This window comes from Acomys minous (genome assembly GCF_964271855.1).
Source record: "Acomys minous genome assembly, chromosome: 4".
NCBI lineage: Eukaryota > Metazoa > Chordata > Mammalia > Rodentia > Muridae > Acomys > Acomys minous.
In genome coordinates, this window is record NC_140486.1 from 63971626 (window position 1) to 63998394 (window position 26769).

The following is a 26769-nucleotide window of genomic DNA, read 5'->3' on the forward strand; positions in this document are numbered from 1 at the left end:
CCAGCGCTCCCTTTAGATAGAATAAGACAAGTCTCTGAGGGGCATTGAAGACAAGATAGTATAGTTTCACAACCAAGTTTAGTTGGTTAGGGGGCAAGATCGTTTTAGATCAAGATAAAGAAGTTATGCTATTAGAGTTGAGATAGGATAGATATTGAGTCTCATTCGGAAATTTAGACCCAACAAGACAGGAAAAACACTTCAAATGAGATGAGTGCAGATGGTCAAGTCACTATGAATGTAACATGTATAGAATTCACTATTCTCATGATTGTCACATGGTTCTCCCTGCTGTATGTAGTTTGTTTTATACATGTGTAATAAAATAAAAGTATTAAAAAAAAACTTAAAAAAAAAAAAAAAGAAAAGGCAAACACCAGGACAAGGTCCTAGAACTATGCAATTCTGGTTCTTAAACTGAAATAATTTTAATTCCATGGGATGTTTTATGCATGTGACCACTGAAACATTTAGGGCATGTGTAGGTCAGTTAAATGTAGAGGTTCATTTGTTATTTGTTTATCTTTGTTTGTCACGATGCTGGGAATAGAAGCCAGGGCCTTGAACATGCTATATGGGTGCTCTACCACTGAGCTACACCTGTCCCCCCTAAGCCTGTGGCTTAAAATTGTGATTATATTTTCGAGTTTTCAACTGTTTATATAAAAAAGAACCTTAAAATTAAAAAAAGGACATCTTTTATAAAAAATAAATCTGAAACGGATCAAAAGACAATAACCATTGACTGAGTAATTAGGACAAAGACCTCCTTTGTAGAATTCACATCTGAGACCATCTTTAAAGCAGTAATGACAGAATAAAGGAGACAATACCTACGATGCCAGCAAACATATAATTATTATTTTAGCTGATGCACACAATTCTAAGAAATCATTGCTGTTACTGCCTGCCTGATGCCCTAACTTAGTTGCACTGGGTCTGGTGGACACGGCGGCTCCTTTATTAGGCACACTCAAATTGGTAAATGCCGCACCCTGAGAAAAGGCCCCTGGAACCGAGTTTCCGGATGAAAGGTGAATGCGGTCTTTTGATCCAGAGTGACTGATGTGGGAACATGAAAGGTCACAGGCGGGAAAGCCGTTGTCGAAACAGGGCGTGCTGGGCAGTGTCTGTGAGGCGCTGCTCGGGAAGCTAAGTAAGCATGGCCGGCTCTCTGCTGTTGAGTCCTGGTTTACCGTCGCCAGGCTGGGATCCCACGGATCTGATCGGATCCCATCTTTGTCATTTGCCACCCAGGAGAAATGAGACAATTCAGTCTTTGGTTTTGTTTCGCTTTCTATAAAAAGGAATCGCTGATTTTCTTTTCAGAGCGTTGTGGGTGAGAAGAAGGTCTACGTGCCAAGCCTCCCTACAGATGGACTTTATAGCATAGGAGCTGGCGTAGAATATTGTAATTGCTTAAAAGAAAAAAAATTGTTTGCCCTTTTCAGTATTACACCAGTCATCCCATTGAGAGGGCCCCAGTTTCTTTGGTCGCTGTATGATCCTTTTTCAGACAAGCTTGCTTCAAAGGGACCTCACCTTCTCAGGCATCACCACTGTTTCATAGTTACCTCACCCCCTGACTAGACTTTATGTCACACACTAGCACCCCTATTTGTAGTCCTACTAATGGACATGCTACTTCCTTTGAGGGTACTTTGTTTTCTCAATGAAATATTGAACACTACAGGACAACAGACCCTCATTTTTTCTTGCTAATAAATATTGTATTACTAGTCTAGAAGACTCTTTTATCACAGACCACCCAACTCCTGGATATGAACAGCGTTCAGGTGCTGAGGTATTTTTTGGAGGCGTAATCTTGATCCAAGGATCACTCAGTGCTTTTTTTTCCCTTTGGAAAGAAACCTTATGGATCCCATGCTTACCTTGACCACTTTCAAAATGCCTTCATTGGTTCGTGGATCTGTTTGGATCTCAAACCAGTTCCCATCATTGCCGGAGAGGATTGTGTATTTTGCCAACCAGTTATCAGTGCCTTCTTCATCAAGATCAATTGCTTGTAATCGTATCAGTTCTGAGCTCAAACAATTTTCTTCAATACTCGCTGAGTACTGAAATAAATAGGTCAAGTCCATGGCATGAATTTGCAAAGGAATAAAGAAATTTACCACCATACAGTTAGCCTCTAAAATATAACAAACTATGCCAGCGATTTTTGTATCACTTAAAAATGATATCTATTCAATCATGGATGTAAGAATGACATGATTGTAAGACAATACAGTTAATTTTCTTGTGAAATCAATATCCTATTGGTACTTCATTTTTCTTATTTGTTTTTGACTTACTTTCCTCTTTTAAATAAGCAAATATATATATATATGCCAAATAGTAAGAAAGTTGGACTTTGTGGGTCTTCCTGGCATTGTTCATCCCTTCATGGCACAGAATAGTTAGAGACAACATGGGGGAGGAATGAACAAGAAGATTATATATATTGGGTTTCTGTGTAGCCCTGCCTGTCCTGGACTTGCTTTCTAGACCAGGCTGGCCTTGAACTCAGCAATCTTTCTGCCTCTGCCTCCCAAGTGCTGGTATTAAATGTGTGTGCCACCACACCTGGCTAAGAAGATATATCTTTACTAAAAACAGGTAGCAAGCCATTCCTGACCCTTTTTGGTTTTTGAAATTAAAAAAATTATTATGATTTATTCATCGTAGGATTTTAAAATTTCTTTTTTTTTAGTCAAGGTCTTGCATAGCCCAGGCTATTCTTGAATTTGCTATGAAGCTGTGAAGGACCTTGAACTCCTCTTTCTCCTCTTGTTTTTACTTCCCGAGGGCTGAGATTGCAGGAATTTCCCCACCACACTGCTGCTAGGGATCAACCCAGGGCTCAGTGCATGCTAGGCCACTGTTCTGTCAAATGGGCTACATTGCGAGTCCCAACTTGGTGATAAAGGTTAGAATGGGAGTTGAGGATGTCTGGGTATAAGTATAAGTAAGTTGTAAGGCCCATACAAAAATATTATTACTGTCTTATTGGATTGGCAAATTTCCCACATTTCTGTGAGCAGAGTATGTGGAGGAGACTGTTTTTTATAGAGGAGGTGTGCCTGGAACAATGAGTCAAAGATAGGTATACAGGGGCAGGGAAGATTGCTCAGTGGGTAGAGACACTCCCTGGTAAGACTGATAACAAGAATTTGCACCTTGGGACCTACATGGTAGAAGGAGAGGACCAGCTTCTGTCAGTTGTCCTCTGACTTCCATATGTGTACCATGGCACATGTGTGCTGACACATAACACACACATACACATGCACACACACACACACACACACACACACAAACACACACACACACACACACACACACACACACACACACACACACACACAAAGCAAATAAATGTAAATAAAAATAAAAAAGATAGTGGCTCCGCAGTTAAGAGCACTGACTAATCTCCCAGAGGACTCAGGTTCAATTCTTAGCATCCGCACGGCATCTCACAACTGTCTGAACTCCAGTTCCTGGGGATCTGACACCCTCACACAGACATACATGCAGGCAAAACACCAATGTACATAAAAATAAAATTTAAAAGATGTTAAACATTCACGAAAAAGCTAAACATATGTGTTACCATACATAAGAAGGTTTATATAATAAGGCTGAGTCCACCCACACTATAACAGCCAACCTTCTGAATTAGAGTGAAGGCAAACTGATCACTGCTAAGGGAGAAAGATCATTAGAATAATGACTTACTGAGGTTTTCTCTAAGATGGGAAAATTATCATTGACATCCAAAACCTTGATTCTGCAGTCACACTCAGAGGACAGCCCATCTGTGGCTCCATCGCGATCGGAGCCCCTCACGAGGAGGTTGTACATACTGTGTTGCTTGAGGAAAGAAACAGAATCAGAAGGCTTAGGTCCTGTGACTCCAACACAACCCAGTGCTGTTATTTGTCTTTTTAATAGATGCATAAAATGAAATCTGTATCACCAATCATTTGATTTTATTAAAAACGATTAGAGTATTTCTCCTTCCCTCCTGTACATCGGACTAAGGCCATGCACAAATCGTTTCATCTTTGTTTTTTCAAAACCCAATCCATTGGTACCATTAATTCATAGAAGGTCCTAACCTCTCTGTCCAGGAAGTTGGACATCGTGCGGACCTCTCCAGTGTTTCTGTTCACCATGAACATGGGTGCCCCAGCAGGCTCCTGGGAGATGATCTTGTACGCGATTTTAGAATTCAAGTGATTGTCTTCATCTGCATCGGTGGCACTTAACTTCACGACCAGCGCATCTATAAGTCAGGGTGGAGGTAGAGAATGGTTGGAATTCCACTGCAATCAGCCCACCCAGCCATTGGGTATAAAACGAGAATAGATGGTCTTTCTTCAATTTCTTTGAGTTCCTCGAGAGGAGTGACGGTAACTTACACCAGGGAGTCACATCACCCACACCAGTAGTTACAAAAGTAACAGTAGTTCACATATGAAACTCTTGATTGTTTATTCTTTCATCCTGTTAATTATAAGTTAGTAGCAAACTAGTGGTCTTTAATATGTGAAAAAAATTCGCTAGACTATCATAAAGCTGAAGGAAGTGGTTTTATCAGAATTGTTTTTACCTTGGCCTTGTGAAATTATTTTCTATTGATTAAATAAGAAGTTGATAACTCAATTAAATTCAACATTGCAATCATTTATTGCTTATCTGTGTGTATTTTTGTTTTTGAGATAACGCCTTTTTGCAGAGCCATGATTGTCCTGGAACTCACGATGTAGACAGGTTGGCCTCAACCTCACAAATATGTCTACCTTTGCCTCTTGAGTGCTGGGATCAAAGGCCTGAGCCACCACGCCTGGCAAATATGTATATTGTTAATTATCACTTACAACAAAATTTTTACTATTTGCACTAGAAGACAATTTATCAAAGTAAAAGTTATATAGTTATTAAAATTAATAATTGATCAGAGAAATGTAAGTTCTTAATTATTCATGCAGAGAAAGAACAGGCCCCGTGGCCATTCCCCACTGTCTCCAGGACTGGCAGATACTTCACCTCCCAGACTTCAAAGGGAAGACCCTACTGCAGAGACTCTTGGTACACTTAAACAGAAAACACGGGCGCACCAGGACTTTGGAGCTTAGGAAGGTGTGTCCTGGTCCTGTAGGTGACTGTTTAGAAGCTGTGCCAACAGGACTAGGAGGGCAGTAACAGCAGCGGACTGAGTGTGGCCTCCTTCTCTTCCATCTACAAGGTGCTCCGAGGAATGCCAACAGGGAATCTAAGGCCAGAGTCACCCCCACGGCCACCTCTCTTGTACCCCTCAGATGCAACCTTTCTGCTTTCCATGCCTGCTCATTCTGTATGTTTGAAACACTTGTCTTTTTCTGGCTTTCTTCTTCCTTTTGCTAATATTGCCTTTTGAATGTGTTTCAAGGGGCAATGTCCGATGCAGAACTGAAAGATAAAGGAATATTAGAGGATTGGAAAGAGGTAGGACTAGGCAGAGAGGGAGGAGAGAGAGGAGAACGGAGCAACAGCAGAGAAGCATACAAGTAAGAGGGAAAGAAAAAAAAGCAAGATGAAGAAAGCGAGGGAAGCACTAGACTTAGAATTAATCAGTAAAGAAACAGGAGAGAAGGCACACCAACACACAGACACACGAGAGAGAGAGAGAGAGAGAGAGAGAGAGAGAGAGAGAGAGAGAGGGAGAGAGAGAGGAAGGACTGTCCCTTGCTGGCTGAAGACATGCTTGCCCTTAGTAGTGGCCCCACAGGAGAATGCCTGCAGCATTTACTCCCTACTGTGGTTCACTTAGGACCTTTTAAGCCATAGGCCAGAATGGCGTCTGTTGTGGATTTTGGTTCTCTCAGTTTGCTCCTTCAGATCAAGTCAATCCACCCATTTCTGAGGATGATGCTGAGCATTGGCTCAACTGCATCTCCGAATAAGAGGCTACTTAGCATTTTAACTACACATTTTTCTATTTGAGTTGTGTTAGAATGGTTGGCGTTTATTCAAAATGGAGCTTGGCCTTTTCTGATATTTGGGTAAGCCATCATTTCAATCTTCTGAAGCTGTAAAGTGGAGGAAGGGAACAGACACGGTGCAGTAAAGGGCGGCGGTTCACTCACTGGCGTCGCTGTTTTCTTCAATGCTGGCTGTGTACACGTTCTGGGTGAAGACCGGGGGGTTATCATTCACATCCATGACTTTGACTCTGAGCTCCAGTGGCCTCTCCAAGTCTTCACCTCGTGAGTTGAGGGCACGACAATGGATCTGTGGAAAGTCAGAGCAAAGATGTCTTTCTCCAGTTAATTAGCAAAGTGCTTGGAAACATTTGCAGAAACATTCCAACAAACAATATTTCTCCCCTCCCAAACTCAGACTCCATTGGAGCCTAGTAACCAAAATACCATTAACATTTGTCCATAAACAAGTGTAATACATGGGACACTAACTTGTCTCTCTCAGACTTTTCTTACTCTTTCAAGCTCTTCCTTTGCTTCAATCTATTATTTTCTTTTTACCCACAGACTTGATTCATTTTCTTTTAATTTTTTTAAAGGAAAAAAAATAACAAAATTAAATGGAAATGCACTGCTGGGACTTACCAGGAACAGTGGGGTTATCTCCCTGTCCACCACTGAGGTGATGTTGATTTCTCCAGTCCGAGGGTTGATGGTGAACACTCCATAAGGCGGCCGATCAATCCCCGCTCCAGAGATTCGATATGTTATCCTCTGGCTCACTTCACAGTCTGATCTAATCTATAAGAGAGATGCCACAGATTGGGACCTTATTTCTGTGCAGTGTAGTTTGAGATGAAGCATCATAACTGACCTTCCCCAAGCTCTATACAATAGTGGGCAAAATGACATTAGCTCATGGGCTCATTGCAAGATTATACACGTGTGTGTGTGTGTGTGTGTGTGTATTTATGTGTGTCTACAATTCCTGTCTGATGAATATGTGCACAAAGTACACACATAGTTGATATCTACTGTTATGTCTCTGATTTTACTTGCATACAGAGTCTGACCAAAATAAACCAACCAACCAACTAAACAAAGCCCAACTCTCCAATGGATTTGTTTTATTGTATGTGTGTGTGCGTGTGCGTGCACATGCATGTGTATGTGTTTGTATCTGTGTATCTCTGTGTGCAGGTGCCCATGGAGGCCATAGGCATAAGACTCTTTTGGATCCAGAATGTGAGGCAAGTGCAAGCCTCCTGAAATGGGTGTCCATAATGAAATTCAGGTCCTCTGCAAGAGCAATTAGAGACTGTTCAGCACTGAGCAGCCTGCCTCCCCTGCTTTTTATATTTGAAACAGCAGGGCTGAGCGTCACCCTTGCTGAAGATGACCTTGAATTCTGACCCTTCTACCTCCAGTCCCTCCAGAGCCGGAATCACAGGCGTGAATCTTTATGCCTGGTTTTGTGTAGTTCTAGGGATGTATGCATGGCAGGCAAGATGCTGGTCTATATACCCAGCATCTATTTAGTACTTTAAAAAACAAAATTTAGTTTATATTAGTATTGTTCTGCTTGGGATTGAGTTCGAGACTTATAATGACATGTAAGTTAAGAGCATCGGATGAAAAAGTGGTGCGTAGGGACAACAAAAATGTCACAAATAAAAATCTCCTATGCCACTCTATGCCAATAGATAGTATAGCTAATGATCTGCCATGTGGATTTTGCTTTAGTAGTTTCATTTCCATTGATCATAAATTCAAACACTATAATTTTTGAATTTTGCCTTTAATAATGCAGATGGGAATATTTGTTAAAAACCTAAACATATCAGTTCAAGTAAGCTGGGGATACGTCTTTGGATTAGCTTAATTCTGAAGAGCTTTTCTACATAGCAGGAAATCTAGCACTTTCCCCAAGGCAAAGAAAAACTGACTTTGTCATATAAGGTGCATGCTAGCTCTATATCTAGTGATGAATTAAACAGAAACAATGTCTTGAAAGCTTTCCTCAAATCTGGACTTCTGAGAGAGAATACATCTTTTTTTGAACACAGTGCAGCACCCTTGCTCTCTTTTCAGCCTTAAGCTGCAAAGAACGGATTTTGGTGGGCTACTCTCCTTGATTTAAGTCAAGGTCCAAGGTCAAGATAGCGGAGGTAAGTGCCTCCAACTTCTGTGGACTGAGTACATGCATGTTTTTCTATAATGTTTATTCCCTCTTGCTAGCCTTTGTTTGTGGATGCCTCTTGTGACTCTTAGTTTTTGTGGCTAGTGAGATGGCTCCCTGTATAAATGCACTTGCTGCCAAGCCTGAAGAACTGAGTTAGAGCCTCAAAACCTGTGGAAGGAGAGATGCCCACAGGTTGTCCTTCAGCCTAATTCTCTCTCTCTTTCCCCCCCTCTCTCTCTCACACACACACACACCAAAGACACGTACACACACGTGATCAAAAACCTTTTTTAGGAAAATATTCTTAGTTTCAGGACTTTAGAGGGTTGGTTTTGGTTAGTTTCAGGACTTTAGAGGTTTGGTTTTGGTTTGAATGGCAGTATCATCTTTACTTCCTAAAATTAACCAGTGTAGCAAACCCTTGGCATTCTGAAGTCAGTCATCAGTCTCCCACTGTCATTAACTTGTGACGTATACAGAGCACAGTGAGAAGAACATATAGACAAAGTCCGTCCATTCATACTGGAGGTCCAAGTCCATCTTTCAGGATGATTTACCACAACCCTTCTCTTCTGTATCTGCCCCCAGCTTGGGATAGTTAATTGTGTCCTAGGGTTGGGAATATGTCTCAGCCAGTAAAGCATGAAGACCTGTGTTTGATCTTTAGAAGCCCCATTAAAGACGCTTGGGTATGGTGGCATGTGCTTGTAATCCAGGTGTGCAGCAAGTGAAGACAGGTAGATCCCTGAGGTTCACTGCCCAGCCTAGACTAATTAGTGAGCTCCAGGTCGGGGAAAACAAGGCGCTCAACAGAATGGAGGAACACCACTGAGGTCATCGGATGGCCTCATAGACACATTTACACATATGCATGTGTACCCACACACATGAGTGCATCTGCACACACACACCACACGTAAACATACATTAAAAAATAATATCTGAGCCACACAAGCCAATGGCAGCATGACATCTTTTTAAATCCCTGTGGGTTTTGGCAGATGTTGGCATAACGTTATTGTGTAATTCAAATGCTGATTGTTGTATCCCCCATATCTGGTTGTAATCCTTGTTCTTAGAATCTCCTGTCTCAGTGTTGTGTAGACACTGCTCCTCAGTTGTCCCTTGATTGTCAATAAAGCAGCTTTCAGCCTGTCACTGAGCAGGGGAGAGAATAAGATTGGACTTCCTGATGGTCGGGGGAAGAGGAGTAAGAAGAAGTTAGGGGATTGAGCCATGGGCAGAGATGCAGGAGAGATGAAAAGAGCATTTAGCTGGAGCAAAGAAAGAAATAAAAAGCAAGTTACTCGGGGATTTTGGCAAGATGGAATCAGAATAACATAGAAGGTAAAGGACAGACTTAAATTTCTCAAGATTGTGCTGTAAAGCTTTATAAACAATTATAAAAGAGTCTCAATTATTTGTGTGATAGCCAAGTTAAGAGAGGCAAACACAGTTTTATAAAAATAACCTTCAACAGGCAGGAACAAATCCTTGAGATATTCCAGAGCTTTCCAAGTACAAATGCTTCTAAGATGAACTAAGGCCACCTCTACTTCCTCCATCACTCACTCTGGCAATTGGATTCCTCTTGGAGTTGTCCTCACCCTCCCGACAGGCTGCGGCAAACTTGATCCACTCCCGCTTTTGTCTTCTGACAGTCTGCCAGGTAGTGTTGCCATTTTCAATGTCTAATTCTTTTACCTAAAGCAAAGAGATTCAAGTTTCTCATGGCATTAGAGTACACTGTACTTGGACAATTGCTTAACATTGTAAGATGTGTCCAGAGGAAATGATAAATTGAGGAAAAAAGGAAAAATTCATTTTCTGATTTATAACTGTGGACAGACATAATCTTTCCACCCCCAATGAGATTGGAATGGTCTCATATCTCTAGAAGATCCCACGGGAACAGGTTTTATTAGCTGTGCTGGGTGCTCTGATGATGGACTGTACTACAGAAATACATATAGAATAACATAGGAATAATAGTAAAAAAGGATAGATTATTGAATCTACTCTTTTTTTTGTTTTGTTTTTTTGTTTTTTCGAGACAGGGTCTCTCTGTGTTAGCCTTGGCTGTCCTGGACTCACTTTGTAGACCAGGCTGGCCTCAAACTCACAGCGATCCGCCTGCCTCTGCCTCCCGAGTGCTGGGATTAAAGGCGTGCGCCACCACGCCCGGCTTGATTATTGAATCTACTCTTAAACCAAAGAATATAACCTAATATTGGTGTTGATTTTGCATATTGATACAAAATAAGGTTATTTTTGCTTATATTAATATATTATTTTATATTAAATCAAATTTAAAGTTATACACATTTATATGTTTCAACTCTTGTATAAGGTATTGGATCTATACAACTCATTTATTTTATTTATTTTTATTTTTATTTATTTATTTTTTTTACTTTATTAATTTATTCTTGTTACATCTCAATGGTTATCCCATCCCTTGTATCCTCCCATTCTTCCCTCCCTCCCATTTTCCCCTTATTCCCCTTCCCTATGACTGTTCCTGAGGGGGATTACCTCCCCCTGTATATGCTCATAGGGTATCAAGTCTCTTCTTGGTAACCTGCTGTCCTTCCTCTGAGTGCCACCAGGTCTCCCCCTCCAGGGGACATGGTCAAAGTTGAGGCACCAGAGTATGTGAGAAAGTAATATCCCACTCTCCACTCTACTGTGGAGAGTGTTCTGTCCATTGTCTAGATCTGGGTAGGGGTTTAAGGTTTACCGCCTGTATTGTCCTTGGCTGGTGTCTTAGTTTGAGCGGGACCCCTGAGCCCAAATCTGCCTATCATAATGTTCTACTTGTAGGCTTCTAGGACCCTCTGGATCCTTCTACTTTGCCATTCTCCCATGCTTCTCTCATCTAGAGTCCCACTAGAATGTCCTCCCCTCTGTCTCAGTTTCCTGGTAATATACAACTCATTTATAAATACAGGTTTACTTACAGTCTTTCAAAAGCTGCTATTACAGATTGTTTAGGATAATTCAGTAATGAATTAATATTATTCAATCAAACTCATGATTATGTCAGATACTAGTCTAGTTTATTACAAAAATATACATCTTAGGTTGAACATATAGCAAACAGCTAGAAACAAGCAATGTTTGTCTCTTCAGATATGCTATAGATAAGTAGATAATGATCATGCACCATGTAAATGTGTACAGATAGATGGTCTTCAGAAACCCCAAAGGCCTACAGAAAATGTCATTTAAAGATGTTTCATTATTTTAAGGCTTCTCTGGCAATAAGAAATGCCAGATCGTGGCAGCACCTCATTTGACTTGAAAGAAGATGATAAACATTGAAGAACCTCTATTTGAAGATGGTTTCAAATGTGTCAAGCAAGCCACCAGACAAAGAAAATGTCCTTGCTTCGAATACAGACAGAATGCTGTCTGAAATGAGCAAAACTTGGACACAGGCAAAGTCAACTGCTAAGTTCTACCAAGCCAAGAGAAATTTTGGGTGACTGTATAGGCAGCTATCTGTTAAGTCTTAGTATTAGAAACTATTTGCCTGCATTTTCTACATACTAATGTAATATTATTTCCTTCTCAAGTTATGATTGGGTTGAAGGCTAAATAGTTTTAGTCTTACAATCAAACTTAAGCTGTTTAGGATTTAAGAAGATATTTTTAGATCTAGAAGATATTTTTAGGTTGGTAATGCAAGTAAGGATATAAAACGATTTAGGTACTCTGAAATCACAAAGATAGGATAGATAATAGAATACTTTCTTCTAAGTTGCCATAACATATGGACTGGACATTGTGAATATAAATCTTATGGTTTTCATAGTTGCTGTTATTGGGTACAGAGTATTATTGTAAGAAAAAGAGCCTTTTATTGGATTAAAATTGTAGAGAGAATTTCTTGTGTATTGTATGGATGTATCACCTGTCAATTAAAAAAAACTATGGCCTATAGAAAAGGGTAGAATAGAAGGTGGGACATCTAGCAGGCCAAAAGGGTTCTGAAATAAAGCAAGGTGGAGGGGATTCACCTGGGAAGACATGAAAGAGGACATACACATGGTACCTGAGCATAAGTAACCAGCCGTGTGGCAGAACTTAGATAAGAATAAATAGGTTATTAAGTTATAAGATAATTAGGGAATGAGCCTAGCTGTATGGCCTAGGTATTTATAAATATATATTTGAGTCTGAGCCGTTATTCTGGGAGCTTGGGGCTGGGAAAAACTCACAATGCTGCACTGTGTAGTGAAGCTCTTCTTCACTTCATCTTTGTCCCTAGGTAAGGATCTTGCCTGCCCTACCCTTCCTTCACTGCTGGCTGGGCTTTCACCGCTCCATATGAATGTGATCCATACAAAATGAGAGAATAGATTCTTCTGCTGATATCCCTGTGTGTTACTGTAAATCCGAATGTTTAAACTGCATTCACATCCCCGATGACACTCTTGTGGACACCTCTAGGATCTCTCAATGTGTATTTTATCTGAACCTCACTGGATGTTTGTCGTTTTCTGGTTTTATGTTGCTACTGTCTATAGATTCCCCAAGAGTTTGACACCACTGAGGAGTCTAGCAATTCTACTTCAAGCATGAATATACACGTATACATGTGTAAAGATGTATTATATGTATTTATTTCTGGAATTCCTAAGGTACTTATTGGATCATAGATGATCATGTTTACCTGAGGCTTTGATTGATAATCTTGGGAAGGCAGATGCCCCACATGAATGGAGTTTACTATTTCAAGAACAAAGAGTTTATACCTCCCATTTCAATCGTGCTGCTCGAAATGTCCCATATACTTATTATTTGTTGATGGAACTTGGAAATGTGATTTTATTTGCTCCAGGGACTTAAGACAATCACAATGAGGACTGCATAAGCACCACAGGAGGAACAGGATGCTTAAGCTGAATTCCCCAGTCCTGTTCTGAATGGAAGTGGATTCCCTGCCAGTCTGCTTAGTTGCAGATTACACATTTTTAACTTTGCATCTTTCTTTCGTTTACAGAGCACCAGTAGTATTTTCTCACTGATGTTCCCCTCCCATATAAAGGCTTTGGCTGCTTCTTTTCATCTTCTATGGGCTGAGAAACTTGTAAATAAGATACTAGCATAGTTTGAAGTGTAGAAGTTGCTAAGACAAGCTCTGAAAACCACGCCTAGGCATAGAAATCAGGACCTGCAGCTTTCCTGTTGCTATTTTAGCTTGGCTTTGGTTCTGTCTTTTACTTTTGTCAGGATAACTACAGTTTCTAATATTTCAAATTTTAATAGGTGAGGTGTTTTAACATCCAATTTTCTTTCCACTTTACGTAGGGAGGATAGTTTTTATACCTTACCTCAATGAATAATTCACTGTTTACTCCCAGTACCACCTGCAATAGAAAGCAAAGTATTAGCAAACATTTGCATGGTTTAAAAAGATCATAATTATAGAATTATGATATTTCTTTACTATTTTTCAAATATATACAATTAGTGATGTAAAACACAATTGGTATTAGAAGATAAGCAATATAATATGCCTTAAAAGTCTTTTGAACTTTACAAGAGTACACAAAGAAGGCTCTTGAGCTGAGGAGATTGCTCAGTGGGTAAAATGCTTTCTTTGCAAGGATGAGGCCCTGGGTTCAGAGCCCCACACTTTCTAAAAAGCTAGTGACAGTGGTGTCTATCTATAACACCAGCCATAGCGAGGTAGAACTAGATGCCTGGGCTTGTCAGGAAACCAATGTAGCAAAAAAGAGAGCTCAAGGTTTAGTGGGAAACTCTATATTGAAAAATAAGGGCATTAACCTCTGGTCTACATACTATATACATACATGGGTGAAAACACTCACACACACACACACACACACACACACACACACACGCAGAGAGAGAGATAGAGATAGAGAGATAGAGATAGATAGATAGATAGATAGATAGAGAGAGAGAGAGAGAGAAAGAGACAGACATAGTCTCTAGTAAGATGAGTTGGAAAACTGGCTTCAACAGAGTCATGACAGGTTCAAGCTGAGGAGAGCTTACTCAAGTTATCAAAATGGCCTGGAAGGAGGTCTCATAGAGGGGTAGGCCTTGAAAGGCTCTGCAGGAGGAAGATGTTTTTAATAAGAGAAATTGATGAGGGAGGACCATTTTTCAGCCACAGGAAGACAAGAGCATAGGTGCTAAGTCACTGCATTTCAGAGGATTGGGTAGTGGTAGCTACCATTGTCAGGAAGGTAGAAAAACTATGGAGATAATGATTGGAACGGCAATCGACGGGCAGACCATGAAGTACCTTTTTAAAAATATATATTTATATATGTTAAGATCATATATATATATACATATATATCTTAATATCTGGAATCTATGAGAATAAATTTTATTTTTTAAAAATTTTATTAATTTATTCATATTACATCTCAATGATTATCCCCTCCCTTGTATCCTCCCATTCCTCCCTCCCTCCCATTTTCCCCTTATTCCCCTCCCCTATGACTGTTCCTGAGGGGGATTTCCTCCCCCTGTATATGCTCATAGGGTATCAAGTCTCTTCTTGGTAACCTGCTGTCCTTCCTCTGAGTGCCACCAGGTCTCCCCCTCCAGGGGACATGGTCAAATATGAGGCACCAGAGTACGTGTGAAAGTCAGACCCTACTCTCCACTCAACTGTGGAGAATGTTCTGTCCATTGGCTAGATCTGGGTAGGGGTTTGAAGTTTACTGCCTGTATTGTCCTTGGCTGGTGCCATAGTTTGAGCGGGACCCCTGGGCCCAAATCTGCCTATCATAATGTTCTTCTTGTAGGTTTCTAGGACCCTCTGGATCCTTCAACTTTACCATTCTCCATGAAGTACCTTTTATAATCGATTTGGAGTTAAGAGTGCACTGGGGGCGACCAAAGTATCGTCTTTAAATGTATCATTACTGTAAAAGGAAGATGCATGACAAATGTTCAGGGCTGTGGCCTTTGAGAATTAGCGATTTCTTATGGAAGACAGAGAATGTGCATAGCGCTAAGCAAAGAGGATGGAGATCCCAGCACAGAGCTGATGAGACTTATGACTTGGTGATTTCATGGAGTCAGCTTGCGTTTATGTGTTGGTGGAGGTACAGAAGTGGGAGATGGCTCTGGACCAAATAATGGGATTACAGAAACAAAATGTATCAGGAGAAGACTACTATAAAAATGTTGAGGTAAGTCCCTCCTATCCATTGGTGCTTCTCATATTGTCAACAAATATAAAGTATGAAACCGTGATTTGTACAAAGGCTATTTTTCCGTGGAGCTGAAGAAAATGTGAACATTAAATGAAATGGTTTAAAAAGACCCAAGGACTCCAGTTGTAGTGGCACATGTCTATTGTCCCAGACTGTGGGAGGTGAAGGCAGCAGAGTCAGGAGCTCAGGGCGCTCTACTCAGCAGCATAGCAAGTAAGAGGCTAGCCTGGCTTATGCGAAGTTCTGTGTCAAAAAGGGGAAAGATAAATCATAAAGAAAACCAAAAACAGTGTAAAATGTGCAGATAAAAGAGATCATAAAAACAAACATCTCTCTGGAATGGAAAATCAAAATATATGCTGTATGTATGACATAATGTGTTAGGATGAAGCATACATACATCATGTAGGAAAGGGTGTTATGGCCCTGGGGACAAAGCTCAGTCAATAGTCAATAGAGTGCTTGCTTAGCACTCGATTCAATTGAGTCTATTAAATCAAAGCCTGGATTGGTTCCTGCTGACATTTGAGAGTGAGTGTGACGGTCACACTTGTAATCCAAGCACTCAGGAGATGGGTAAAGGAGGGTCGGAAGTTCAGTTTCACCCAGACCTATACAAGGCCAGCTCTTGGCACATAAGTAGATGAGTCCCTGTATTGATGAACAAGTTTACTAAAAAGTTCAAAACAGTGAAATAATGCAGTAAACACAGAAAACCACTATGAAGAATAGTTGGTGATACATTCCGCCCATGGCTGGGCCACATCTTTGGTGGTGAGCAGGGATGCACAAGTGCTAGAGGAGACTTCAGCAGGTCTCTAGAGGTCTATGCTGTGGAAGGAGACATGAAACTAAGAAAAAAGAGGTAGGCCTATCTGGCATTCTTGAATCAGGAAACATTTGAGTTCAGAAACTTAGAAATAAAACTGGGGCTATATCTCAGTGTTAGAGAGCATTTGACTAACATCCTCAGGATCTGGGGTTCAATCTTTAGCAACACACATGGGAAACAGAAATAAAACCACTATTGTGTAGAGCTGATAAAGAGTCCATAGACATGCTGGGGCGAGGAAGAACAGAATGAATAGTTCTTTTGTGTCTTGTCCAGGAGAACTTGACAATCTCTGAGGGCTCTGCGAAGACTTGGGGCGATGGTAAGATGCTATTGTGAACTCAAGAAGAGGAACTCAAGAACTGGGAACAAGTGGGGCAGCTGACACAGGCACAGAGCAGATTCTGGCCAGTGAGAGCTAGTGCAGGAGAAGGCAGGACGTGACAGGGCTTGGAACGGCGGATGAGCACAGAATGGCAGCAGCAGAATTAGAAATCCGTCAGTGTGGTGTTAAGTCTCCTCTTCATTCCCAGTCTCCTGCTCACAGAATCTCATTAGACATTAATTAACAAAGTGTCTAGGCCTGGGAGATCAGGGTCTCATGGGTGACACTATGCTTTGGTTGCACGGAGTGCATTTTATTATGACTATAGTCTTGATTCAAGGATAGAGTTTTGTTAGAAAAGCAGATCATTCTGGAAGTTATAAGGGGAAAAAAACCAGAATCTTACTATAGAGAGTGGCAATTTCCTTTGAATTTTTTTGCAAACACATAAATATACAATTGTGGTTGTTTTGATCAGAAGAAACTACACATATAATTTTACAATTTACTTTTTGTACACAGTGATTATTGTAGTAAGGTTCTGAGTCAAGATCTCTGCTTTGGTGGCTGCCTTATCTATCACATTCGTAGCTATTTGTTCATTTTGGTCAGTAGGAAATTAGGGCAACTAAGCACTATATACATCCCACAGTGAGACCTACAGACTAAATCTAAAATCTAGTTTCCAGCTGGAGGACCCACCTAGGCAATATTAGATCAATGACCTCAGCATGTGAGATCATTACCTAGAAAATCTTGGGGAGATGGCTCTGTGGCTAAGTTTCTTGCGCCCCTCCCCCAAATGAGAACCTGTGCTCAATTTCATGTCAAAACCTATGTTACAAGTCAGGTATGGTGGTGTAGGTTTGTAATCCCATGGGTAGTAGAGACAGATGGAGCCCTGGAAGCTTACCAGCCAGCTAGCATAGCAACCTGATGAATTCCAGGCCAGTGAGAGATCTTGTCTCTTAACAAGTAGCAGGGATCAAAGGAATAACACCTGGAGTTGTCCTCTGACTTCCATGTTCACACACACACACACACACACACACACACACACACACACACACACACGTAACTCCTCACACAAACACATGTATGAACAGACATGTGCTCACATGTAGTCCCACACAGACATGTGTAGAACTCCCTACCCCAGTTGAAAACTCCTGTCTTCTTTATCGGCAGCATCATACTCTTTCCTGTTTTCTCCCTTTGCTCTTTTCTTGGATGTTTCCCTCCTCCCTTCCTGACACCATCTCTGGCCTGACAGAACCACAGGAGCATCCTCACCCACATTTGGAAGACACGTGGAGCTGAGAGCTTCAGAGCTATAATCAACCAATATTCTAATTTAACTTGAAAGAAGTGAGAGTGAGTCTTAGCTGGGCCCTGCTTTAAAAAATCACGTAGAGATTTGCCAGGTAATTTTCACTTTGCAGTGAAAACAATCTCACCCTGGTTTCTGCTGCCTCCAAGCCTGCGAGGTTAACACCGCATTTATTCAGTGTTGGGGCAGCAAGTGAATGTGTCTCTGTTCTGCTAATCAGGACTTTTATTTGACACCTAAAGGTGTTTTTGAATCATCTAGTATTGTTTTATCAACTTGCTTTAAGATCGTTCTGAATTCTGGTGATGTATTTGTGCCCCATGCTCTCGATCAGCATGAGTGCCGACTACTTCCACTACCTTTCCGTTGTCCTTCAGAGTTTTCATTCACGAACCCTAACAATATTTGAAATGACGGATGCTCGGATGCGCTTCCTCAGTTCTCTCTATAGTGGGTGATAGCTACATTTGTTCATTGTAAGATCACAGCGTTGCAAAGGGTAAATTCTCACCTATTACAAACATTGAAAGCTTAAAAGAAAATTCATATAATTTTAAGGGTGGGAAACTAGAGTCTAGAAGCCCCTACCTCTTGATGAGTAAGTACTTTAAGAGTTGGAGTTTGTTTAGTTTCTCCCTTTTCCTTAACTTCAGTGTCCTGTTTCTATTGAGCCAATTGATTGGGTTAAGTTTACAATTATAAAACGCAGTGTGATTAACCAACAATATGCAAATATGGAGATTTTGATGGAAAAGAACTAAATGTAGAAAGCAAAATGTCTTGCTAAGGATGAATGGATCTGTCCAAAACTCATTTTGGATAAGCCTATTTATTATTAGAATTAAACAAGGTTCACAGAATGCTTTATTTGGCTTCATCCTTGGCTTGTATGTGAAGTCCCATAGGGAACTTGTTACGGTAAATATGTAGACAGCATCTATAGAACTTTCTCTTATCAGGTCATTAGATTCTTATCACTGAAGACTGACAGGTGGGCCTTGTGTCTGCAAGGCAACTTTCCAGCCCTGAGCTTTGTCTATTGATCTATTGCACTGTTTATTTTGAGACAACAACCTACTAAGTTGGTTAGCTAGTCCTTCTTCTTCTGCTTCTCCTGCCTCAGTTTCCTGGGTATCTGGGATACAGGTCACCAGTCCTAGATAATACTTTAAACTTATTCTGAATTGTATGACCTGAATCTACAAAGCAAATCATCTTGAAGTGATTTATTATCAGACGAGTCTTACAGGCTGCCTAATTTTGTTGGACTGTTCAAAACTACTTTACTTGTAAAGGATTCCCCAAGAGCTTTTGAGTCTTTTGAGTTAATGCCAACCATCACATCTGGGATTATCCCCTGGTGTCTCCTCAGACAGTTTCACAATGCACTGCAGGGCATCTTTGTCTGTTTGCTAAGGGTGAATGGTGTTCATTGTTTGAATGAATGGCGTAAATTCTTTTGAAGGGAAATTTGGGGGAGAAGAACTATCTTGATAGCTCCAGTTTAAAGGCATGCCATTTATGTTGACTTGAGGAAAGGGTGAATGTACATATATGTTTTCCTTATGTATGTGTGTATCTACATGTGTATGAAAGCTGAAGATCTAGAAAACAATTTGTTTAAAAGTAATTTTGCACTTAGACCATTTGACATGATTGTGAACTTCATCAAAATACTTTCCTAAGCTGATAACTGTTGTTATGATTGCAACCAAGCCATAACAGACTCTCTTAAATCAGTATATATTTAAAGGTTAAGAATTGATATCCCCCAGTGGGGGGTTGCATCTTAAATTGTAATTTGACTGGGTAGAAAGCACTGTAGTCAGAGATAAATTCCTATGACTTAGAGATAGAGGAGTAGAATTTGAGTCATTTTTTCCTCCTTGTGCTAGTAAGTGACTATGGACAGTCCCCCAGCTCTTCTTGTTTCAGGCCTTTATCTATATAGAATCAAGCTGTGGAAGACATGGGTGCAGTGGATTCTAGGCACAGCTGTAGAGATGAAGGAGGAGTAGAAGATGCCTTCTGCTTTGGAAAGTGTGGTTGGTGTCTTCCTCTATACACAAAAGTGCTGGCTAATCGGAAGAGCTGACATTTCCCACATTGGCCAGATGTGGAATTTATATCAAAGAGATAAGCATCTCTTGTCCTCGTCACAGAGCCCAGCTCCACGGATGAGTGGCCAACATCCAGGGCATTCCCGAGGATCCTTGCATATACCCTTCACATCTCTTTTCTCTGATGTTTGCATTTTAAGGCCAGGACACCCGCAATTCCAGATCTCTGGGTAGAAGTCTTATCTAGCGACACACTGTGCCTGCTGGAGGTGTCTGTGGTACCCTGCAGCTCTCTGTCCAGTTAGCTTTATTGATGATAGCCACAGTGGCCGATCTCTCCCTCCGAATCACATCATTTGAGGTTCAGGTCTCCCTGCGAGAGCTCAGCATGTGTGACTGTGAGCCTAAATCCTGTCTCCATGCTGTCCAGGGAAACATCTGTCAATGCGTGCTTTAGCTCTAAAGGAAACATCTCATCTGGCAGAGCCGCATGGCCTTCAAGCTGTGAACAACAGCTATAGGCTCCCAGAAAGCTGGAGAATTACCTTGCCTGGAAAAGCCACCTTTTCAGAACGTATGTGGGCCAGTCATTCTCTGATGTGGTTGGCTAGAAAGGCTGCCTAAAAGACGCCCACGCACAAGGGAACTGGATGAACCAGTTGTCACGATGGTAGGCCATTAGCAAAGGGAGTTAGAGGCACCTGCTGTTGAAGGAGCAAAATAGCTGGAGAAATGTGGGCTTTCTAACTGAGTTAGTTTCTGTGGGCCTCAGTCATGAGACAGCTCTTTATCTACTCTTCTTTGCATGTCCTTATTTTATACTGAACTGTATTTTTGAGGAAACATTTTAGGTTAGATTATGCTGTCTCCCATATAGCTGTACAAATTTGTGAGAATGCAGTAAAATGTAAAGCCCATGACGGCAACAAAGAAAGGACAACAGAGCCGGGCGTGGTGGCGCATGCCTCTAAGCCCAGCACTCAGGAGGCAGGGGCTGGCAGACCTCTGTGAGTCTGAGGCCAGCCTGGTCTACAAAGTGAATCCAGGACAGCCAAGGCTACACAGAGAAATCCTGTCTCAAAAACAAACAAACAAACAAACAAACAAACAAAAAAAGAAAAGAAAAGAAAAAAGAAAGGACAACAGATTCTGAGATGCATCAGACTCCATAAGAGAGGCATGTCCCGGGTTGGAAATATACCCAAGGTATAGAGGGACTGGATTTTAGTGCAACTGAAAGAATTTTGGTCTTGAAGAATTGCATTCGATCTTAAACGGTCTGAATAAGTGCTGGCTCGTTTTCCTCCTTGGCATTGTTTTTTTAATTTGCAGTGCCTTTACTTTTCAGACTCTCTTGAAATAACCTCATTAACTGTAAAATGCTTTGTTACTTTAAGGTGACAGAATGGTAGCACCACGGCAGACCATACCCTACAGAGCCAACTCGGCCTTGTCTCAGTTTAAGGCACTCAAGCTCATTGTGAAATCCATTATCTGCCTATTAGTGAGTGGGTGGCAAATGGCTAATGTGATATAAGGCGACTATTGGAAGCTGAATCTAGTCATTCACTAAATGGGTTTTGCTGACAAAAATAATTGACAGGCAATGTCCTCTGTATACATGGCAAGTTGTGATGTTAAATCCCAAAGGAACTGTAAAATATACAATATTCCATTCCTATCTAATTTTAGCAAATGTCAGAAATTTAGGAGCCTTGTGTTTTCTTACAATATTTGTTCCCAGACTATCTGGTGATTTTATATCAACATTATTACCTGGGCTCATCTCAATATTAAAACACATTATTCCCTTATATTCTGTATCTTATATTTATATCTAAAGTAATATCTACTGAATAAGACTTTTCCACCATCTATATGACTTTCTTTTTGAAGTTACTTGTACATCCAGGACCAACTTATTAATGAGCAGTTCTTCCTCAAATAATGCTCATAAAAATTATTGAGTAAAGCACTTAACCATCTTCCTAGGCATATGGTGCAGATGCCAAGTTCAAGCCTAATTATACTACTTTTGTTTGTAATTGAAGGTATAGCGAGCGCTGGCCTTTTCGCTTGTAAGCCATGTAATTTTCTATGTAGAAAGGAAGGACAAACAGTTCTCATGGACGTAATGTTCCGGGACTTAATGTTGGTCCCTCCTGTCTCACAGCCTGTCATCAGAACTGGCCTATGTCAGTGGGGAATTCCAGCTGCCATAGCTTTGGGAACAGGAAGGAAATGCGACCACAGCCTGGTCAGTGGTCTAGGTGCACCATGAAGAACTTTCCCCCGCGTACTTAGGCTCCAGGAAGGAACCGTAAAACCCGGTATTTAGGTTGCAGGATGTTCTTAAAGGAAGAGAAATGTCTTCTAAAAATAAAAAGCAGGCACGGCACATGCCTTTAATTCCAGCACTCAGGAGATAGAGACAGATGGAGCTCGGTGAGTTCCAGGCCAGCCTGATCTAGAGCTAGTTCCAGGACAGCCAAGGATACTTAAAGAGACTTTAGTTTGAAAAACCAAAACCAAAATAACCAACACCAAAACCCAAACAAACAAAAAACAAAACAAAACAAAAGCATTTCAGTCTAAAAAGCCATGAAATATTTTTAGAGCTGGATTGTGTGTGTGTGTGCGCGCGCGCGTGCGCTTGCTTGTGTGTGTGTGTGTGTGTGTGTGTGTGTGTGTGTGTGTATGTGTGTATGTATGTCTGCATCTCCCTCTTTGTGTGCTGTATGTTCATGTGTATGTGTGCACATGGTATATTCATGTGCCTGGGGGCCAGAGGTCAAGTCTGGGTTTTGCTCCTCACAACTGCCATCTCCCCTTATTTTCTGAGTCTTTCAAGTGTTCTGGAACTCACTGATTCAGATAGGCTGCATGGCCACTGTACCCAAGGGATTAGGGCAGGATTTTTATCCTGCAACTCTCTCTGGCGGTAGATATTATTGGAAGAGCTGTCCTCAAGCTAGAGACTATAGTATGGTAGTAATTCTAGGTATCTGTGAGGATATAAAAATTATTCTTATGTAAAATCGCTGCCCTAAAACACGCAACAATTTGAAGGAGAAAATATAAAATTGTCCAGTTGTCTTATAAAATACATGTACTATATACAAGTCTTTGGCCACTTATACCACCATCACCACCAACCACCACTACCAAAATAAGATGTCGGCTTTAGATGCAGCGGTCTGTGGCATGGTGTGATGAGGATGCTATAGCCTCTGTGAACTAAGCCAAACATGTACCACTTTCTAGGGTTGGCTATTTAGTACAAAGGGAAATCCAGACAATGTGTTTTTTCCACCTATAATTGTATTTCTAAGAGTTTGCTTGCCAATTTTTTAACGACCAATTGAGTTCTATGTACCAACATAATGCTGTTTTCGGTGAGGGCTAATATAATGAGGTTAGGCTAGCTCTAAGTATAATTAAAAATTTTTTTCGAGACAGGATTTCTCTGTGTAGCCTTGGCTGTCATGGACTCGCTTTGTAGACGAGGCTGGCTTTGAACTCACAGTGATCCACCTGTCTCTGCCTCCTGAGTACTGGGATTAAAGGCGTGCGCCACCGCAGCCTGGCTGTATAATTTAAATTTTAATGCCTGTTTTCAACTTAGGGTAAGATAATATTACCTGCTTCATCACCTACATATTTTACTTTCCAGGAACCAGGGTGTTTGCTTGGAATGTTTACATTTCATTTGTAGAATGCTTGGTCACTGTATGTGGATAATAATTCTTATCTGATCAATGGCTACTTTTTATGATCTTATTAACTCTTTAAAATATAGGCCTCATTTGGCTAATCACTGTCCAGCCTCTGGTGATCCTTGCCTAATAAAATGTATACAGCCTGTAGCATTGCCCACCTCTTTTGATTCTCCAGGCAAATTTGTGAAAACCAAATTCTACAGCCAGACATGAACTACTACTGGGTTAAGATGTTGGTAGCAGTAATTAGAGAATTCCAGAGCTTCTATTGTGGAAGCAACTTAGTGACATCATGTCTAAGTGCACAGTCTCCACAGGGCACAATGAAGCTCTGGGAGAACAGATTGCTTTCCCAAAGATACACAGCGTCTTTGAAGGGAACCATGACTCAAACCTGGGGCAGCCGAGTCTTGGTCAGAGTCAATTGTTCCTCACCTCCCCATCCGGTTTATGGCTGAAGAACATGATGAACACCCTTAGGAGAGAAATCGCAAAGCACCCTGTGCTGAAGTGAAACACCCCACTGAAACCTCCAGGTTTGAGCTGTCTGTCAAAACCCTGTCGTAGGTACAAGAACTTCTTATGGCTGAGAACTAGCTGACACAAAGGCGGTAGCTGAGAGGTTGCCACACCTTCATTAGTGTAAGCTGCAGTGATGCCCTAGACAGGCTTTGATTTAGTTAATGAGAAAAGGGACACAGCTCAATGGCAGGAAACTAAAGACAAGTAGGAAGAACACGTATTTCCATGTAGATTCTCCTCAGTCATTTGCACTTGCCTGTCTTGACCCATGCTAGACAGCTCTACTTCCCATTTGCAGACATTAAGGGTGCTGTGGCAAATGCGTAAGCGCCTACTTCTCTCACAGTTACCACGGAAGCCTAACACAGAAACTTCAGTTTCTGGAAGAAGTGAAAAAGAAGCAAGCCTCAGTGACCACTAACACTACCATGGAAAAAATAAACTGGCACTACCCAAGAGAGATCCTTAGAACCGGAATCATGATATACTCATTCCAGATCAAAGAAACAAATGAACTCTTCAATTAAACAATTTTTATCATTAAACATGCCTGTGCAGAAAGCAATAAGCCAGGTTGGTTGAATGCTTATACACGGCGTCTAAAATCTGGACATGTGTAATTTTCCCTGCCCCCCCCCCCCACCCCCAAAGGTACAGTACAGCAGAAACGTGAAAACAGCTCACAAAACTGTAGCAAGGAGAGCATACTGACACTTGAGTCTAGCTATGAAGTACCCAGGAGCTTCTGGAATTTTCTTTCAGGCCCTTTTCCATCCAATGTTGTTATTGTTGTTGTTGTTGCTGTTTTTACTGGACATTGTTATAGGGCATCACACCGATACTTGAAAATTTCTTGAATAAATTTTTAAAAGGAACGCTTTAATAATCTGTCTCCAAAATGGAGAATAGAATGTTCCACCTCTGTTCTCATGTTCCCTTTCCATCTTGGGCTCTGTGCCCTTGGGCAGTGTTGGAGCCTCTGCAATACGTCCAGTCCATCGCAACACAAACTCTAGAACAAACTTACGGTGCCAACTGGTCAACGATGTGTCCAGCCATGACTATTAAAAACAGTGTTCTCAGGAACCTGGAGAATGCCACTTGCCTGAGATAGCGTGGTGTCATGTTGAAAGTTTCTGTAAGCATGCACATGCGGACGCTTCTGAGAAACTGACAGACAACCAGGCATTTGATTTTTTTTTGAAAAAATACCTTTCTCTCTTATTTTTATCTTATTTGTAAGATGCACTTTGACTTATTTGCTCTGTCATCTGATCATGAGTTGACTGAAGTCCGATCTAGTCTAAGCTGTCTTAATTGAGTCTCTGATCAAAATTTCCTAATTGACAATAGTTTGATTCCTTTTCCATCCCAATCTTAGAGACATGGAATTAGAAGTAGTTTTTCTTCCTTCTTTCAAGGGTATGAGAGGCTGGTTGTTTTCAGAGTGGGGAGCAGTCCATACCTAGACCGCCTCAGAGTGGGACAGAAGTAATTCTATATCCCAAACATAAGTGTTTGCTTTAAATAAGTAAATCATCTAAATCTTTCTGGCCTGTAGGAATGCTTTTGTAATGTGACTTAAATGTTTCATAAGTAGTTGCAACATAATTTTGGCACAGTTAACAATCCTTGATTTTGCAAGAAACTCACAGGGAAATAACTGTTTGTCAGAATTGGGCTTGATTAACTTTTGCTCCCTTCAAATTTAAAGCCCTTGGAACTTTTACAGCAACCTGTCTAATTTAAGTATAAATAAAAAGAAGCACAATTTTTCAAATGTCCAAGTATGAAGTTTAGAAATTCCCTAGTGTCAACTCTGATTTGATGACATACTGAAGTTAACTTAATTCAGCCCCATTCTCACCCTGTTTCTCCATCTCATTTAGTGCCCCAAGCCACAGAGAGCTCTAGGGGACCAACAGAGACTGAACTCCTTGCTCTACCTTTGCAGAAAGCAGATTAAAAATAACAAAGTCAATGTAGAAAGCTGAGGGTAGACAGAAAAGAAGAACTGGACCTTTTCTTCCCAGACCCCAAAGTTCCACTTACTATGAACAGGATCAGAAGGCAAATATTTCTGACGAGAAGCCAATCCATTTCTTGAGTCTCTCTTGTCCTTGAACCCCAGTGAGAGTCAGTTTTGGTCCTGGTGTTCCAAATCCCAAATTAGTCTTGGCAGCAGGGTGCGCTTGACGATGCTCTGTCAGGAGGGCATGGATGATAACTGTGGTGCTCCCTGGGCAGAGGATGAAGATACTCTATAATGACTCTGTTTCTCCACCCCAAGCTCCTGATCTGGTCTGGAAGGCTGGCATTGTTTGGGCTCTGGGTAAGAACTTAGACACACCTTGCTTCTTATTGCAATGAAACCCTTTGTTGGACACCAAAGAAAAATCTTACAGAGCAAGGGCAAGATTTACAGGGAAGATACCCAATGAATAATAAATTACTCACAACATAAAAAATAATTAAAATGCTAGGGCCTATCATCATGGTGAATAAAATTAGAAGGCTCCTTCTGACTGCCAACATTGTAAAAGCAAAATTACATAGACCAACAAAACACAGATACACAGACACACACACACAGATACACACACACACACACACACACATGCACAC

General features: G+C 41.0%; 1 protein-coding gene across 1 annotated transcript in view; it reads right to left on the reverse strand.

Moving 5' to 3' along the window:
* DSG4 (desmoglein 4) overlaps nt 1-26507 on the reverse strand; it is a 41008-nt gene extending 14501 nt beyond the window's left edge. The window contains exons 1-8 of the mRNA XM_084780635.1: nt 26197-26507; nt 13488-13523; nt 9721-9852; nt 6612-6767; nt 6132-6276; nt 4122-4288; nt 3739-3873; nt 1893-2078 (exon numbers count right to left, since the gene is read on the reverse strand). Coding sequence (XP_084636761.1) covers nt 1893-2078; nt 3739-3873; nt 4122-4288; nt 6132-6276; nt 6612-6767; nt 9721-9852; nt 13488-13523; nt 26197-26244 — 1005 coding nt within the window. The 5' untranslated portion in view covers nt 26245-26507. The remainder of the gene's footprint in view (nt 1-1892; nt 2079-3738; nt 3874-4121; nt 4289-6131; nt 6277-6611; nt 6768-9720; nt 9853-13487; nt 13524-26196) is intronic.
* Between the last annotated feature and the right edge of the window lie 262 nt (nt 26508-26769).